This window comes from Giraffa tippelskirchi, chromosome 13 (assembly GCF_054371585.1).
Source record: "Giraffa tippelskirchi isolate mGirTip1 chromosome 13, T2T-mGirTip1v1.2.pri, whole genome shotgun sequence".
NCBI classification, from domain to species: Eukaryota; Metazoa; Chordata; class Mammalia; order Artiodactyla; family Giraffidae; genus Giraffa; species Giraffa tippelskirchi.
Window position 1 is genome coordinate 83873945 of NC_137287.1, and position 18178 is coordinate 83892122.

Below are 18178 nucleotides of genomic sequence, written 5' to 3' on the forward strand. Positions count from 1 at the left end.
GGTTTAATGCTGCCATCAGGTCCCAGGGAGAGGTCAGCACTGCTAAGCAGGCTTCCACTCCAAATGGGGGAGAGAGAGACATGTGCCTTGGCAGCCAGACGGTGACATTATATTGGTTGTTCAGCTCTGGTCACCAGTGTATTTTTAATTCTTGAGGGAAGAATGCTGACCTGGACGTGAAGTGTCACACGTATTAACCTATCCTATTAATTGCCACATTTTCTCTACCTGTCACATTGGCTGTGGTCAGATCTCCACCCACCCCCCTGCCCCAGACACATGGGGTGACATGGGTAAGACCGTTCTGTGCCTGGAGGAAGCAGACAGGCTGTGTGGTCGCTGGGTTTCCTGAGCTCCCTGGCAAACTTGGTGGCAAAGTGCAGAGCGTCCATATCCTTGACTGAGGGTTACAGTTTCCAGCGAGGTCAGGTGTCTCTTTGCTTCAGTGTACCCTCCTCAGCCCCCAAGTCCTTCCACAATTCTCCTTTTGGGGAAAGTTCAGGGGTCATTTCTTGAAGAATGAGGATACTGTAAGGTCACGTTTTTCCAAATCTCCTCAATCCAAACCAACTCTGTCTCACATGCCTGAAAGACAGAATTCAGGCCATGAGAGGATGGATCTGGGATGTACCACCTGGCTGAACAGAGTTAGTCACAGCTCACACACATCCTTCCCAAGTAGAAAGGCACCACATTACAGAAGATTCAGTCCACAGAAAACATCTCCTTGTGAGTGTAAATTATCGTGAAGAATTAAATTATGCTGGAAAATAGCCTAGTGTTACTTTATCTTGAAGACATTTTCATGTAGGTTAAATGTCAGGAGACAAATCTCAAGTAAAGCTTGACGTAAAATAATAATTGAAGGCTGATCTCTGAGACCAAGGGGAATGTGACCACAGTTTGTTAATTTTTTGTACTTTCTTTTAAACACTATAGGCAACTGCGTTATTGAAAAAAGATCTTGCAGAAGAGCATGACAAGTCGGCTGTTCACAGCAGCAAGTCATCTTGCAGTTTGCCATCTACTCGGAGTGACGAAAGTGGAGTAAGGAATGGAAAACCCACTCTGTGGCCCAAAGGTGTTCCTACAAGGGAAAAAGGTAGCTATTGTTAAGGGCTCGTCCACAGCAAAGCTGTGCTCAGAATCAGCATGCCACCCTCTTTCTCAAAGTGTGCCCATAAAATAAAGCTGCTAAGCAATGCCTGTGATTCAGTATGCATGATACATTACTCGTTTTATACCACCTTCCACTTCAGGAAAACACCTGAAGTCTGTGAAGAATGGGAAACCTGATTGTAGGTCTTCAATTCTGCTGAATTTCCAATAAAATTAGTTTTTATAAAGCTATGAAATAGTAACAGAATTAACAGTTGACAGTAGGTACTTCTTTGATTGTCCCACAAAGATGGAGATGATTCCATTAAAATGAATTCCATGAAGTACTGTGAAGTTTTTTATATCACTTAATAGAATTTACTCATAATTAATAAATATTCTTTTAAATTATAATACAGCCTTATAAAAGTCTAAACAAATGATTAGGAATCAATGAATTTATGATACCCCCCCAAATTTTATTACCAATTTTTAGTCTCTAGAAATGGTGATTATTTTAGTGTTACTGGTAAGATGTGCCAGGAAACCACTGTCAGCTGCCCGGGCCTTGAGCTGCCCGGGATGTGATCAGAGGTTGATGACATGTGCTGGACCTGATGCCCACGTATGTTAAGCCCCACCCAAATCTGATTGATGTCGGGCTAAATTATTTTGCATGAAAGCAGTGTAGAGACACCTTAGCTTTTGAATAGGCTTTCTTCTAGGAACAGTGTATTTCAGACAAGAAATAAACTGACCAAAAAGAGAAGGTGGGGAGCAGTGCAGTTAAAAGGAATGGCAACTAAAAAACCAAACAAAGGCCAGTTCCATCAGTATAACCTTGAAATACATTTTTATTATCACTTGTTCCATTTTTAGAAGACGAGAGTGGAGACGAGAGCACAGAAGAAAGCATGGCAGCGAGGATGCCCATCACAGGTAAGCTCATGGCTGCCTGAGGACCTGGGGTTCTACTTTCTCCTGTAACCAGAACAGTTTAGGTTAGTGTTTGTGGACTCCACCAAGAGCAGGCAGATTCAGTGACCATGTACTGGAGCGGGGGCTCCAACCTGAGAGTGTGGTGAGCTTGGGTTAACACAAACGGAGGTGGAAAATACCCAGGTTTACTGAGTCCTTCAGAAGTGTTGCACATTTATACTTGCGAGCATCCCACCCCCACGAGCCTTTCAGCACCTGCCTCTGTGTGCAAAGGCCAGTCCCCATGGGGACACCAATCATTATATGGCCAACTACAGATGTGTCTGATTTCCTCTATTCTTTCCTGTAATAATTGACTGGATCATTATAAAAAAAAGCAGGAAAAAAAGTGCCAGACAGGAAGCTTGCTTGTGTCTCAGTTACAAAGCCCGTCTGATCAATTACAAATTTTAGCAGTAAGGTTTCGTTAAGATCTATTAAGATTTCTGCACATGTGTTTGGCTTGTTTAGATGAAATCTGAATGTCATTACTTTTTTTAGTTTTAGAATATCAGCAGCAGCAATTAGTATTCTGATCAGAATTCTATTTGTCATACGTCTAAATTTACTAGTACCTTGTTTTGTAAAGTGGTGTGCTACTTCATTATAAATTCAAAGGTCTGACTTTAAATATTTATACAAGTAAATACACCATTGCACCGAGGTACTGAGGCATGCATCTGCATATGAGTTAGTTTTGTTGTTTATCAGCAAAGAGAATGGTTCCTTTTATGGCAGTACAATTCATAGCCTGATGATGAATTCTGAACCCATGTGTCGGCAATGAACTCCGATTTTGAAAAAGGAGTTTATAGTGGAGCAATTATTGTGTATGTTCTGCATCAGATAATATTTCATTCCAAAATACAGAGGTTTTCTTTTCCTTGAAATGTTTTCCCAGTGATATGTTTATTGGATTTTTATTCTTCATTTTGAGAAAACTCTGATAGAGTTTCCTGTTTGTTTTTTTATTAGTAGAATTAATAAAAGTGTAGATGTTCCCAAACTACAGACATCCAGAAGGTCATTTGTGTGCTTTTCTTTTGCATCTGCCTTTGAGTGCAGGATATCTAAGGACCTCTGAATTTGCTTCAGTTAGAATCGCAAGGACTTGTTGGGGAACCAGGAAGTCCCCTTGTCTCCTGTCGATCCCTGTCTGCTCAGCATTCTTTCCAGACACCCCTTGTGATGAGTCAGTATCCCCGCATTAGTACAGATGTGATTTTCCCGGAGAACTTTTTAACTGAGGGAGAGCTGTCATGTAACATTATACCCATGTCAGGTGCACAACGTGATGAGTCACTGTGCGTAGACATTGCAGGATGTTGGGCACAGTCAGCCTCACTAGTGTCCGTCACCACATGTAGTTACAGGTTTTCTTTCTTTTACTGAGAACTTTTAAGGTTTCCTCTCTCAGCAGTGTTTAGATAGACAGTCCTGAGGTGTTAACTATAGTCACCTCGCTGTGCATCCGATCCCCGGGACTTACTGATTTTATAACCAGAAGTCTGCGCCCTTTCACCCCATCACCCGTGTCACTCACCCCCACCCCCGTAACTTCCAGTGTGTCCTCTGTATGTCTCAGAATTTCCTAATAAGAGAGGAGATAGTTAAGTATCAGTGTTTCAAATCTTTCTTCTCTTCATGCAAGAAGAGGTGTGATGTGCCTCAAAGGAATACAGGTTATTTGCCATGAAGATTTTTTTTTTAAAGAAATTATAATTCCAACAATCTGTCATTGATCTGTCAGTAGTTGGCAGCTAAAAAAAAAGCTTTGTGCCTATTATAGGCCAAAGAAGTAGACATAAAATAACCTGGAAAATGTGAAAAAGCTGTTCGAAGCATCTTCTTAGTGGGAGCCTTGTGGTCCTGCCTCAGCCACCACACCCCCCTCCTCGGCACCTCTCAGCAGGGGCCTGCCGAAGGCCTTGGGTGCCTTGGTTCTGCTCTGCTATGGTTGTGTCTATCGTTACAGCTACTTTGATCTCTGAGTTCTTGATCTTCATCTCTTTATTAATGTTTGTGTCTTGCCATGATTATTTGGAGATTTGGCCTTTGGTAAAGTAAGGCCTTGGAAGGACTGATGGTGAAGCTGAAGCTCCAGTACTTTGGCCACCTGATGCGAAGAGCCAACTCACTGAAAAAGACCCTAGTGCTTGGAAAGATTGAAGGCAAAAGGAGAAGGGGGTGACAGAGGTTGAGATGGGTAGATAACATCACCAGCACAATGGACATGAACTTGGGCAAACTCCGGGAGATGGTGAGGGACAGCGAGGCCTGGCGTGCTGCAGACCACAGGGTCACGAAGAGTCAGACATAGCTTATCAAGTGAGCAGCAACAAAGTAAGGCAGGTGTATGAATTAAGACAGACTCCTCCCCCTTTGTAATAGTTCTGTTGAGGCTTCCCCATCTGTACAGGCTGCAGTCCTTCTAGAATATTCCAAAGAAAAGGAACATTTTCAAGGCTGCCCTCAGAGGGTTAAGAAAATGTGGTGGTCTTTGGCATCAACCATTGCTGTCAGCCAGCTCTTTACTTCCTGCTCTGTTTCTTCACCCGTCAAGCCTCTGACCTGGGAAAGCAGACCTCCTGCTCAGCCAGATGGTGTGTGAGGTGAGGTCAGGAATGTGAGGGCACCAAGCCTGTACTGGACATGCAGCCCACGTCAGCTGTGGTTTACATCGATGATCTTAGTGTGCATCTTATGTTGGTCTTCTACACTGGCCCCACTGGCCATAGCGTTTTCATCCCAGTGCATCTAGTTAAAAGGAACCTCATATGTGAAACCCAGAGGGGAGAAGTGGGAGGGCTGGGGCAGTGCCACAGAGGGAGTAACCCCAAGATGGTCCCAGAGGGGCGCCCAGGCACCTCCGGCCTGGGATCCTGACAGCAGCTTGCTTTCCTGGGGATGCCGTTGTTACTCGCTACCACCCAGCCCTGCGCTGCCACAGGTCCTCATGGACAGCACCTTCCACTGAATCCATTTCTGCCAGAAGTTTCCACATCAGAAGGCAAATGAAGATTTGAATCCAAAGGACATTACCTCATCAGAAAGGAATCTTGAAGAGAGCTTCATGGACTTTGGGAACTTCTCATTATATTCATGAAGAAACCCTCCAAGAAGAGGCCCAAACGGCAGCTGCAAGGGCTCCTGGCGACCTCGCTGGTGGGGGCCCCACATCCCCATGTGGTGTGTAGTGGGCACCTCATGGTGGGGGCCAGACAGCTCCCCTGGGATGCTGGTGCAGAGCTGCACCCAGAGAACACAGACTCTCGGCTGCTCGCACAGCACAGGCGCCTGCTGAGGACTTGGAGGAGACATCCATCCATGAATTATAAACAAGAGCGAACTTTTGATCTGTTTGCTAACACAGTCCACCCCTTTCATTAGTCTAGTTGTTCACCTTAAAGAATCCAGGTCGAAATCAAAGGTTAAGAGGATTATCTATGAGTGTGTGGGTTTCTGTATATAAGAATAGTATATAAGCTGCATATATATCACACCTCTACTTGGGCTGAATCCAGGGAAGGCCGGAGACAGCCAGAGCCTGGGTCCTCACCCTCCTAAGCCTCCAACGTCTCTAACCGTCACAGCAACCCTGCAGGAACACAGACAGTTCTCCAGATGGCCCAGCAAACTTGGAAAGATTGAGAGCCCTTGTCAAAGCCATATAGCCAGAGTGTCAGGTCTTGAATCACACTCAACCTTCAGTATTTAAGTCGGAAAGTCCTTCCATCCCACCAGCCGGCCTCTCTTGTTTTATAAGAGAGGCACCTGCCTCAGGGCGTCTGGATCAGTTAAATACCAGTTTGTAACTTAACAAAAGATCAGCCCTGAAAGGATGCTCTTGAGAGCGATGAAGAACAAAGCCTGGAGAGGTGGGCAGCTTGCAAAGATTTCTGAGTGCAGACAGTCCCGGGGTGGCCCTTGTAAAGCAGGGTGAGCCTATACCCCTAGGTGAGCCTGAGACCACAAGAGGTACAGGACCACCAGGTCAGTGTCTCCCTGGAGCACTTAGGCCGGGATTGAAGTCATGCTTGTCTAGATTAAGAAAGTCTTCCTCTGAACCACTCACACCCCCAAAGGGAAATTTCCCCCATTGGTAATTTTATTGGTATTTATACTCAATTTACCTTGAGAATTTGGTGACTTTTAATTTTAGTAAATGATGCAGCTTATGCTAAGTGTCAGAGAAAACAGAGCCCCTGACACAGTATCTGGCACACAGTGGGCACTCATTTTGTCAAACAAATGAATGAAAATGAGAGTGTGAAGGAGTTCCCTTAAGCGCTTGTTGATTCAGGCCAGCACACCGTCTCTTTCCATCAGTCACTCCACCAGTACTTTTCCCACCCACGTGCCCATCCTGGCAAAACTCATCTCCTTAAGCTCCATGTGAAAAGGGCTCTCAGCTTTTATCTCAAGAGGATTAAGCCTCTAAGAATGTCCATTCAGCCTCTCATTCTTTTGACACCAATTCTCTTGGTCAAGCTGTGTTGAAAGTGGTTGCCTGACTGTGCCATTTCTCACTGATATTCTTTGGCAAGCTGAAATATTCCAGGTCAGACTGCGGTCCATCCCTTTAGAAGCTCTGTGGGAGGTCAGCCTAGGTTTGAAGGGTGCAGTCAGACTCTGGGCAGGGCTTCCCCAAACATCATTGCTTGAGCTTTACCACAGAGTGGGAGAAGGCTGGAAATGGACGTTGGCCTCGTCGTCACAGGAGACTGAATCTATCCTGGGAGAGAAAACTTCAGTGACAACTTAGGACTGCGAAGGCCAATGGCAAAGCGCTTACACTCCAGAGCCTATCTTGAGTCTGCACCTCACCTGTTCTGTCCTGGAGATGCCCAGTCAGGTCCGGATGCCATGCCCGGGGCAGCCAGGCAAGCACCATCTGCTACTGGGTTGGCCCTGGCCCTGCCCAGGTGGCTCCATGTCTGTGGCAGGAGTTAGGTTGCCGTGGCTTCACCCTGGGGCCTGCTGCTCACGAGAGCAGAGAGCTCCTCACTCCGGACACTGCAGGCTGGCAGCACCCATTTACCATGGCCATGGAGGAATGGAGGGCACCTTCTGGGAGAGCTCCTGAGTGGATACGTTCCCAAGAATGAACTCAGAAGTGCCTGAGAAATTCTGCTCAGAGGCTGCCCAGCAGAATCCCACACAGGCCTTTAAAACAGACCCGTGTGCCAGCCACATCCTGAACTGGATACCCCAGGACCTCCAGGTGTGAGCCCAGGTATCAGTCTGTATGTAACATACCAGGCAACTCCCTAAGCTTGAGAACCATGGAGCAGGGAGCCTCAGAGCTGAACCCTCCTTGTAGGTTATCCTGTGAACCACACTTCTTTTATCCAAGAGACCCCAGTGGGAAGAGGGGGAGGTTAGGCTCTAGATGCTTCAATGCAGTCAGGGCTCAGGGAGGGTGTGACTTTCTGAAAGCTGCTGTGACAAAAGCGTCGCAGACTGAGAACCATAGACCTGTTTGTTCTCACAGCTGTGGGTGCTAGAAGTCCAAAATCAAAGTGGCAGCAGTGCCCTCTGAAGGCGCTGGGAGCATCCTTCCAGGCCTGCTGCAGCCTCAGGTTTATGATGTCACAACCCCAGTCTCTGCCTCCAGCCTCGTGTTGCCGCCATCTCTGTGTCTGGGCTTCTGTGTCCTCTCCCCAGTGGGACGGCAGTCAGTGAAGTCAGTGCCCAGAGTGATTCCAGGATGAGTTCATCTTGAGATACTTCACTGAGTGCATCTGCACAGATGCTGTTTACAGAGCAGGTCCCATTTTGAGGTTCTGGGTGGATGTGAATTTGGGAGAAGCACTATTCAACCTGGCAGGGGAGGGGAGGGATTTCGTCCTATCTTATGTTGTCACCTCTGGTTCATCATCTATGTGATTGCTCCTGGCCCAACTCTAAATGATGATAATGCTGATATTATGATATCATGATATTATGATAATAAAAAGTCTTCATTCCGACTCGTCTCATTTTATAAATCACTGAGTGTAAATGACTAAAAATATTGTTTTTAAGGGCTATTAATTATGCCAGTAAGATATGACTTCCTGATCAAAATGACTCAAAAGTTAAATATTCCATGGCCTCAAGAGTTGAAAATTCACCTCCCGTGACTGAGCAGTGTTACATGGCTGGCACCATGATTATGAATTTTCGTGTGAAGTAGCATCAGCAAAACAGTTTCAGTTAGGTTTTTAAACATTCACTAAAGGTCAGTTACCAGCCCAGCACTTATTTTCAGGTGTAACCGTTGAATTGTCCCATAGAAATGCAGGATGTGGTGGAAACACCTCTTTTCTGAAGCATCTCCGGGCAACTGGTTGGAAGGAGGAGCTTTTCCCTTCTCTGAGCATCGGCCATCTCGTGCGAGAACAGGGAAGAACCCCAGGTTGAGAGGTGCCCTGGCCCAGGACTGCTGGCAGCATGGCAGTCTACATATGACAAGTGATTTTGGTTATGGAGCCAACCTGTGTACCTTACATTCACATAGACAGGTGGTGTTTTGTTGTTTTCTTTTTTAAATCCCTAAACATAGATGAGTTTTCTGTATCTTTAGAATTGTGAAAGCACCCTTCTCCTACTATTTTCTTGTTTTAATTTGAGATTACTGGACAAGTGATTTCTGGGTTTTCAGTAATAACGTTTCCATCCCACAAGTTTTGTCTTATTTAGCAAAAACAGCTGGGCTTGCTGCATGTAGCGCGATGTGAGTGAAAAGTCGGCCTGGATGCAGAAACACACAAAATGCAACAGCACTGGGAAACCCAGAGACATAAAATATTTTTTGAATTTAAGTTTAGAATTTCTGCATGCTTCCTGCAGAAATCGCAATTATCCTCCCTGGCTCAGAGATGCCCAGTTCTTTCTTGGTTCAAGGTCGCTTTTCTCCCTGCACTAATAGCATTGTTCACATCTCCTTTTGTTATTCCCTCTCTGGACCCAGCTCTTTCTTTACCAGGGATTTCCTCGAAAGCCAGGCTGACCCTCTGCCTTGGAGACACCCCTCAGAGGCTGGGGGACCAAGTGTTTATCTGCCTCTTGTAATGGGTTGTTAAAAGCACTTGTTCATCAGATATTTTCTTTTTCTTTTTCTTTGTAGATTTAAAAGTATTTTAGCAGGTGTACATTTGCATATAAAAGAGAACGAAAGATAAGAAGTTGGGGTTTTTTCTCTCTCTTCCTCAGTGCCATCTCTCTCCTGCCTCCCTTTATTCAGCACATTTCATTTTCTTTCTCGGTTCCCATTTTCTAGACACAAAATGAATATCAAAAAGTAAAAAGAAAACAATCTCAGGGATCCTTCACCACTTTGCAAGAAGATAGATGATTGGGTTCAGCCAGCTTGTGTGACCAAGTAGGGAAAAATAATATTTATCTCGTTGTGTCATCAGCCTGGAATTGATAGCCAGGGGTAGATATTAACTCCCTGGACCCCTTGCCTTATTTTGTATTTTAAGCTGCAATATTTTCTACTTTTGAAACTCCCCATCTCAACACAACTTTTGAGTATGTGAGAGAAGCCTGACTGAGCGACTCAGAGCCGGAAGCTTGTGCATGCGTGTATGCTATTTCTATGTGCATCCGAGCATCATTATGTTCTTAGAAATAGTTGTTTTATCTAACTGTTTGTGCTACTCAATATTTTTTGAGAGTTTGATATTACTGACGGGAAGAAGTATCTCTCTGGAGTTGGGAGTCACAGGCTACAAAGTGAAGCCTTAAGGGGCTGCCCAGTCCTCAAATTTGTAGACTTACAGTGTCCGTGCAGTGGTGAAGACTCAGGTCTCAGGTCTTTGCACCTTGAAAAGGTGCAAAGGACCCTCGTCCTGACCTTATTCATAACAGTCCAGCTGGAACCTCCAGCTTTGTTCCTTTCACTCCTGCGTCTGCTCACTCATTCATTTAATAACTGAATATGCACGGCTGCAGTGTGCAGCCTTCAACTGATTGATTCTTCACTGCCTTCTTCCAGAAAAACCTGGACTTGGATTGCCACAAATTCAAGTCTGTAGCTTTGTCTTATGATGTTGAAATCCTAGCCAAGTCTAGGCTCTTCCAGAAGAGGGTCTGAATTTTTTGAGCACCCCTAGCAAAAACTGTCCTTTTGCTTCCAAGGATTCTGAAATCTGGTTTGTTTGATATGGACAGCTTCTTCGAAATCCCCAGGGGACTGCTGCAGCCTCCCTGCTGCTGTGTTGTGGGCTCTGCTGGGTCCCTCAGCAGGGAAAGCTGGCCCTGACATCTAGCTTGTGTCCCATGGCTGAGGTTTGTCTCTAAGGGTGCTTGTGCCTCATTCAGTGAACACAAGAAACTTTCTCCATGCCCTCTAGTTTCAGGGTTGCAGGTATGTTCTGAGTGGCCGGGGCAGTGTTTTAATTTTTTTAGGGCAGAAATCTGGCAAGACTAGGCCCATTTTGTCACCTGGCAGCTGTCGGCTATGGCCACAAGATAGCTGTCCGCCCCCCCAAGACAGGACACAAACCCCCTCCCGTCCCCTTGCTGCCCCACGGCCACAGGACCCAACCTCCCTCCCACCTTGTCTGGCCAGAGTCACGTGTGTGGTCCTGCCCGGCCCCCGAGAATCTACACATATACCCTGCCCTGTTCTTGCTGTCTGCGGCAGAATCTGTGATCCGGATGCTAAAACTCCTCGGCCCTTATTTCTACACAGGCTGCATAGCCTTCAGGCTCTCCTGGTCATTTTTGTTAAAACCAAACCTTGGTTCTGTTTTTCCTTTCTGGGTCATCTCTCAGTGCTTAGTCTGCTGTTTTGTGCAGCTCTTCTGACTAAAGAGTGAGGGGAGAAGGACTGGCATCCTGAGCTCTGCTCCAGCCCCTCCAGCTGCTTTGGGGGCACTGGTCCTGCCTCAGTTAGTGTCTGTTCCTCCAGCGAGTGCAGCTAATCCTTTCATCTTTAAACCTCCCTCTGCCCTGAAACCATTAACCAGAGGTTAATGGTTTCACCAGAGGTAAGGGCAGACGATGCCCCCGGAAGCCCTCAGCTAGCTTTGCCAACCCTGTATTACTCAGGTCCGGGCCGCCACATCCCAGATAAAAACTGTCCCAGGGGCCACCAGTGACTGCTCGGAGAAGGGCCCCAGGAGGTCTAAGGATCAAATGCCAATGAGGAGGCAGGTTAGGAAGGAGGCAGGCTCAGGCTGAATGGGTGGGAGACGTTAGCTTTCTCCCTCCAAACTGCTGTATGTGGACAGCGGACACAGCTCAGGGAGAGATTCCGGAGTCCTCCGCGTAGGACAGGCAGCACCCTGTGAGGGAGGTGTGAGGCGTGTGACCGTGGCCCCTGATTTCCAAGCACTAGGATGGTCCCTGGGCTGAGGCAGCAGCTCACTGCCCAGTCCTCCCTCCCAGGCCCAGACGAGCAAGGAGACCGTTCCGTCTCATATTTGGACAGAAGACTTAATCCTCACCCCACCCGCCAGTCTGAAATCACCTCACAACTAGTAATGTGATGTTTTGCACAAAAATCCTCTCCGGAAGATAAATAACACGTGTTCCTGATTTCTGAGAAGCCTGAGAGCCGGCTCGCTGGAGTGAAATGATTCCCTTCAGATGGTAAACAGACAAGCCCAGCTTCCAGCTCCAGCCACCAGGGGCCTTTGTTCACCCAGAGGCTGCTCTCTTCTCTTTCTTCCTTTTTCTTTCTTGCTCTTTAAAAAAAAAAAATTCTTTCCATCTTTGCTGTCTTTTCCTTGCCCAAATAAGTTTAAATGAATGCAGAAATAGCACATGGTCATTAAAATCTGGACTTGTACCGTAAAAGCTGAAAAACTTTGCGGTTGATCTTCACAACAGCATATTCATCTCCTTTACAGTGATTCTTTACCTGTTCAGAATTCAGACACTCCACCTTTGACTTCATTAACACCTTACCCCCGCCCCAGGTTGCGTTACAGGGACTCTGAAGTGACAAGGACGTTAGAATCAATCCGAGTATTACAATGGGCTCCTGTCCGAGTTGCCCTGGGACAATGGGCCAGGCCACTTCTACACACACACACACACAAAGACATATACACACTTTCCCCTCCTGCGTGTGCCACATCTGGTGTTTTCTTCAGTAAAGTTTTCAGAATACTAGTTCCAGTGTGCACTGATTTCACAACCCAGCAATGTTTTTTTCTAAAAAAAAGTTTCCTTAGAATTTATTATTTTCAAAATAGAGTCCCTGATCTGTACTTTTTAAAATTAGATAGCGTTTGCTACTCCAAAATAGGATGCTCATTTTAAATGCCTATTTTTTATCTTGAGTGATTCTGAGTAGGTAAGTTATGTTTTTTCTCCTTTTGATAGTTTTTAACCAGTAACAAGGGCCTCGAGGTTCAGTTCTTAAACTGAACCAGCACGAGCAGGAAAGCAGCCAATGGCCAACCCCTGTAGTCTGTGGCCCTGTGGGGAGTGTGGCCTCGGGGGCCATTTTGCTGTGTCGCTGCTGAAACTTTATGTCTCCTTTCTCCACTTCACCCACGAGGCCTTGAGACCTGAGGCAGCGGGAAAGCCTGCGTCACTCAGGTCCTTCACGGGACCTCTCTGTAGTGCTTTTCCCAGCAGTCTTCCCCACTTAGAGAAGGACCAAAGGGTCTGTGGGTTGTTTCCTGTTTGTCTGTATTTTGTTGACTGTGCTTTTGGTGCTGTATCCAAGAAATCACTGCCAAATCCTGGAGCTCTTCTCCTACCTTTTCTTCTCGAAGCTGAATAGTTTTAGGTCTTACATTCAAGTCTTTAATCCTTTCTGAGTTGATTTCTGTGTGTGATGTAAGGTAAGGGTCCAACTTCATTCTCGTGCCTGTGGGTGTCCTGTTATCTGTGCCTTTTTCTCACCTGTAGAAACGAAAGCCTACCAGAGGCTGAAGCAGTCTGCCCTCCAGGGCAGCGCGTACCAGGCCGGAGATGGATTCCAAGAGGCCGCGGCCCCCATGTCACAGCCGCCAGGTGAGCAGAGCGACACTGGGTGCCCCCAGCCAACGCCCGGGCTTGTGCAGGGAGGGATGTGCCCTCGCTGGAGTTTGCTTTGTAACAAGCTGTCACCACCTTAGGATGAGCCAGGGCTCCGTCCTTAACAGCAGGCATTTGGAAGCAGCTTCCTTCTAGGATGTGTGCTGCCAACAGCCTACGGACCCCTGGAGTCTGCCTGACGTGTCCTGACAGTGCCATCAGAGACACCCCCAACTCCCTGTCTTTTCACACCTTCCAGTTTGTTAACCAGCAGTGGGTTGTGTCATCCGGGCTGTCTCCCTTGTCTGAATGTTGGGGGCTTGAGCTCCTTTAAGTAAGAAGACTCTGAATCCCAATAAAAGCTCAATTTTTAAGCTTTAATGTAGTTCCTTCAATCCAGGATTTTTGTTTTAATTGTAGTCTTCCTTAGTTTTCTTGAAGGGAAAGGCTACTCACTCCAGTATACTGGCCTGGAGAATTCCATGGACTGTATAGTCCATGGGGTCGCAAAGAGTCGGACACAACTGAGTGACTTTCTCTTTCACTTAGTTTTCTTACATGTTATTATTGTATTTTTATTATTTTTCAGTGGTTTCTACTTTATTACATTTAATTTTTTAATATAAGTCACTTTAGCTCCTATTGTGAAGGTAATGGATTAATAATAGAAGGAAGTGTACTTTAACAACTTTCTAATTTTGGGGGGTGGGGGTGGGTACGGGCTGCATGGCTCATGGGATCTTAGTTCCCTAACCAGGGATCAAACCCAGGCCCTTGGTAGTGAAAGCACTGGGTCCTAACCACTGGACCATCAGGGAATTCCTTCTAATTTTTATATAAACCAGCATGCTGGAACTTCACCTGTAAGAATGATTTCTTAGCACCGCATAATTCCCAGTCCATGTTCAGATTTCCTGGTTGTCTCAAGGATGTCTTTATCAAACAGACATTTCAGGGGGAATGTCAGACACGGTCCCAGGCAATGCTGGGCGTGCGCACCGATCTCAGAGCCACCCCAGATTGAATCGTCGACGTGTCACGTGTCTGTCTGTGCACCCGTCTCTACGAGAAGCCACTTTGTTCTCATGTCTGAAAAGACCCGGTTCATTTAAGCAGGTGCAGACCATCTAGGGGCTGAACGTGGACACTTTGTTGAGAGAACCACTTTGCCGCAGAGGTTACGAGCAGACACGCAGATTACAGGTTGGGAAAACAGCACACGCCTTTTAAGGAGGTGCTCATGCACCCTGTAGCCACCATCTTAGGTGACCGCCAGACTCAGACTGGTAGCAGAAGCAGCCAAGGCTGAGGGCACCCAGGAGGCAGAGGTCAGGGATCACTCCGGCCAGCTCCAGGGAAAGGGCTGGACAGTGTGTTTTCCCCATCAGCCTTTTCAGGCTAGTTAAGGAGTGGCCTCAGTGATTCTCAGTGGAGGTTTATTCTCCTCTGCAAGAAGGAAAAGTGAAGAGTCTGGCAGAGGGCTTAAAGGTGAGTGAGCAGGCACTGTCATCTAGAATACCAGTTAACGCGCGAGACTGGTTCCCAGCTCTCGCTGTCTCAGTGATCTGTCGCTGCCCAAGTGTTACAACAACACTAATCGTCCGGAGCTTAGGGCCACCGAGGAGACTCTGCTCGCACATGCCTCGTGCCATTTCAAACGATGCTGTTTGAGTGAATTCACTTTCTACTCACTCTGTTTCAGTATCACAGGAAACCACCTGCAATAGCAGGTAATCAGGGGAACTCCTTCCCTGTCATTCCCTGCCTTGCCTTCTGTGAACAGCTCTTTTTCTGTTGACATTTGTTTAACAGGTTAGGGCTTCTTCATCCCCCGTGGCGGCCACACTCACTCTCCACGTTTGTGCTTGCTCCTCTCAGGTTTGAAAACCAGCAGCGGAACATTCGAGACAAAGACAACTCACAAAATTGCTTCGGAAGCGAGTTTTTCATCCAGCGAAGGGAGTCCTTTGTCAAGGTAAAGTCTTGGAGCCTTTCTGAATCGCGCCAGCAAGACGAGAAATGTCACTCCACCCAGGGTGAAACTCTTGCTGCACATGATTTTGTTGGGTGACTTGATGGAACATTATGGTTTGGGTTTTGTTTATCTGAAGTGACAGTTGAGACTTTAGTCTACCTTTGAAAATATTTGCCCCAGAGCCAAGTATTGTTTTGCAGCTGTTGTTTCCTTGGTTTAAGACTCCATTGACACCTCAGTGAACCACAAATTAGCGTCTACAGCTGCTCGCAGTAGGGCTGCTTAGAAACCACACAATAGAGGGTGTCGGGAGAGGGCAGAGAGAGAACAGGACCTTAAAAGAAATAAAGTGGCCTGTTTCTTCTTTCGGGGACAGCGGGTATATATACAAGCAATTGCTGGATATTTGTTTTTGTATTCCTCTTTTTTTTTTTTTTTTACCAAGTATTTGGGCTGGACTATTATTTCCCTTTCTGATATTTTCTTGCTTATTTTCAAAGATGAAAATTTATCTTTTCACATTTTTTAAACTGTAGTTTAAAACTGTAAGTTTTTAGAGCAGTGATAAGCCAAGTTGTGTGCTAGATTTGCAATCAACATAAAATACTGATCGTGCAATGGCATTGAGTCACTGAGGAAGAGTTTATGGGTGGGAGTAGAAGCATTGTCTGATGACATACCTACCTTTTCGCTTTGAGCTAAATATCGTTTAAAACAACACATGATTGCCTTTGCAACAACATTTCCCCTTAAAAGATGTCCTATAGATGATTACGTTACATTTGAAATAATTACTTGCCCTAGTGAAATTTTAAAACAGAAACTTTACGTTTCTGACGTTCCATGAGATTAACTTTACTTGTTTAGAAATGTAGTATTTTTACAGTGAAAAAAAAAATCTCATTTTCATTTATGTTTTGAAAATTCTTACAGTATTTTTAGGACCTGGAATATATTTAAATAAGGTTGATTTTCTGAAATTAAGTTCTTGCTTTTAGAAACTTGATACGTTCCATTTTAGGGAATCACTCATTTAATTTTTAGAAACTTATTTTTAATACATGCGTTTTTATCTATGTTTTTGAAGGAAGTGAGAGATAATGAATTATGGGATAAGAAGAGTTTTAAAGTATTTTTATGATTTTACTATAAATTCAAGTTCTAGATCTCCTGACAGGAATTTTAAAAGATATTAAATTCTACAGGTAGTTTTTAGATATTAATGTCACCATTTGGCTTAATAATACATCCCTTTAGTTTTTAAAGATTGTTAGAAGTGTTTGTTTTAGAGGCCCTAAAAAAAAAATTCTTCTTAAATTTTTCTTATATATTCCCCACTTTGGGCAATGTTTAAACACATTCAGAAAGCAGTCAGATTCCGTAGAACATTTTCTCAGTGTGATCATTTGACATTTCACAGCTCTCATCAGTGTTTCATTATGAAATCAAACTTCTTTTCCCTTCAGTTTGAGGCAGGGGCCTTTTGTTATTACTGTCATTTCTGCATGAAATTTATTTCCTAAGTTACAAGTAATCACATCATCCCCTTGAAGGAGAAAAAAAAAAGAGCCCTTCAAGGAACCCATGGTTCTCCACACTTGATAATAATCCAGTGATGAAAGTTCTGGGCTTGAAGTGTGTGGGTTTGGCTCACTGTTGGTCATGGTTGGTCCTTGTGCTGGGTTTGGTGTTCATATGCCGCCCCAGGCTCGCTCTTTGTGCCTGGATTCACTGAAATTTCTTAGAGGCTTACATTTAAGGACCCCACTTACTGCAGTCATTCCTCGTGCTTTATTGCTTTTACAAGTGGTCTCGAAACCCAGTACTCGAGAATAAACATAACAGTGCAGTGCTGCTGTAGCACTTTTAAAAATTCTTCTTTGCTCTATTTTGTCAGTGAGCTGATGAGCAACCTCAAAAAAAAAAAAAAAAAGACCCTGCCGGACCTTTAAAAAAAAAAAAAAATGGCTTCCTCTGATGTCCTAGAGACAATAATTATGATGTGCTAGTTAAGCCCAAACTACAGCTGAGGGATTTTACTTTAAAGCAGCGGCTTGGGCGCAAAAATGCATTTATAGCTCTTTGTCTGCACCTCATTATGTGTGGGCCTGATTCATTAAGTAATTGGTTTGCAGTTGTTTACATGAGTATTAAGGCCTTCCTTTCAGCCGCCTTTGAGAGATACATTGTGCAAATGTTGCCTGTGATGAATGCAGAATGAGGGCCAGAGGGTCCGTCCTATTGGCTAAACAGTGCGCTCTGTTGAAAAGCCAGAGAAAGGGATTGGGCACTGCTTTGCATAGCAATGACTTTCTTAATAAGCGTTACAGATTAATACACATCAGCTATAAAAGATGCAAAGAGATACTTTTAGCACATTTATCCCTGCTCATTTCATTGTGATGGTGGTGGGGTCCCTGCGCTTTCATATTCCGTTTTCTCGAGCCACGGCTTCAGTGCCTGAGCCGTAATAGAATCCGATGTTTATTGTATTATAAATCACGGGCAAGTAGGCAGATCGGCAACAGTTTATTATTAAAGATTCTTTCAGTGTAAATCTTTTCTCCCATTGTATTTGCCTGAGCAAAATCATTTTGTGGTTGAGTGGGGATGAAAGGCATAATGTACGAAGGAGTGAGTCCTAATAGGAAGCTGTTCTCCGAGTAAAGACCACTTGTCCCCTTTTGTTCAGGGGTGCATGCCGGAGCTTCCTCTCCTCCACAAACATTGTCTCGCCCCACCTTCCCCAGGAAGCCGTTTCCACTCTCCCGGATCCGTGTATTCAACCGAAGAGTGTATTTTAACCGCCTACCACGTTAACTGCAGCTTACTGCCTGGATCGAGATAACCTTTACCGAAAGAAAAGGAAGTGTGCTTGTAACATAATTGCCTGGGGAAAAGGTAGCAGAAGTCACCCGGCTGCCCCACCCTGGCAGGGCCCGCTGTGGGTGGCTTTCAGGGCCACCAGTGGAGCAACCAGTGGAGGGCACCAGGCGGCAGCCGTGCTCCAGTGGGGCCATCCTGGCTCTCTTTGCCTGGCCCTGGGGCCACTTCCCCTGGGATGGTCTGAAGATCACAAGGAACTCATAGTCCAGAGAAATAAACATGAGGTTTTCCTGGATGGCCTGGAGGTTCTAGGGTAAAAGTCCCCCATCTCTGGCT

The 18178-nt window shown here is 45.5% G+C and overlaps 1 protein-coding gene across 3 annotated transcripts in view; it reads left to right on the forward strand.

Moving 5' to 3' along the window:
- Positions 1 to 18178, forward strand: part of KIZ (kizuna centrosomal protein) — an 87141-nt gene that overhangs the window by 61372 nt on the left and 7591 nt on the right. For all 3 annotated transcript variants that reach the window (XM_081558724.1, XM_081558726.1, XM_081558725.1), the window contains 4 exons: positions 940 to 1102; positions 1978 to 2037; positions 12934 to 13038; positions 14920 to 15016. In XM_081558724.1, the coding sequence (XP_081414850.1) occupies positions 940 to 1102; positions 1978 to 2037; positions 12934 to 13038; positions 14920 to 15016 (425 nt within the window). The remainder of the gene's footprint in view (positions 1 to 939; positions 1103 to 1977; positions 2038 to 12933; positions 13039 to 14919; positions 15017 to 18178) is intronic.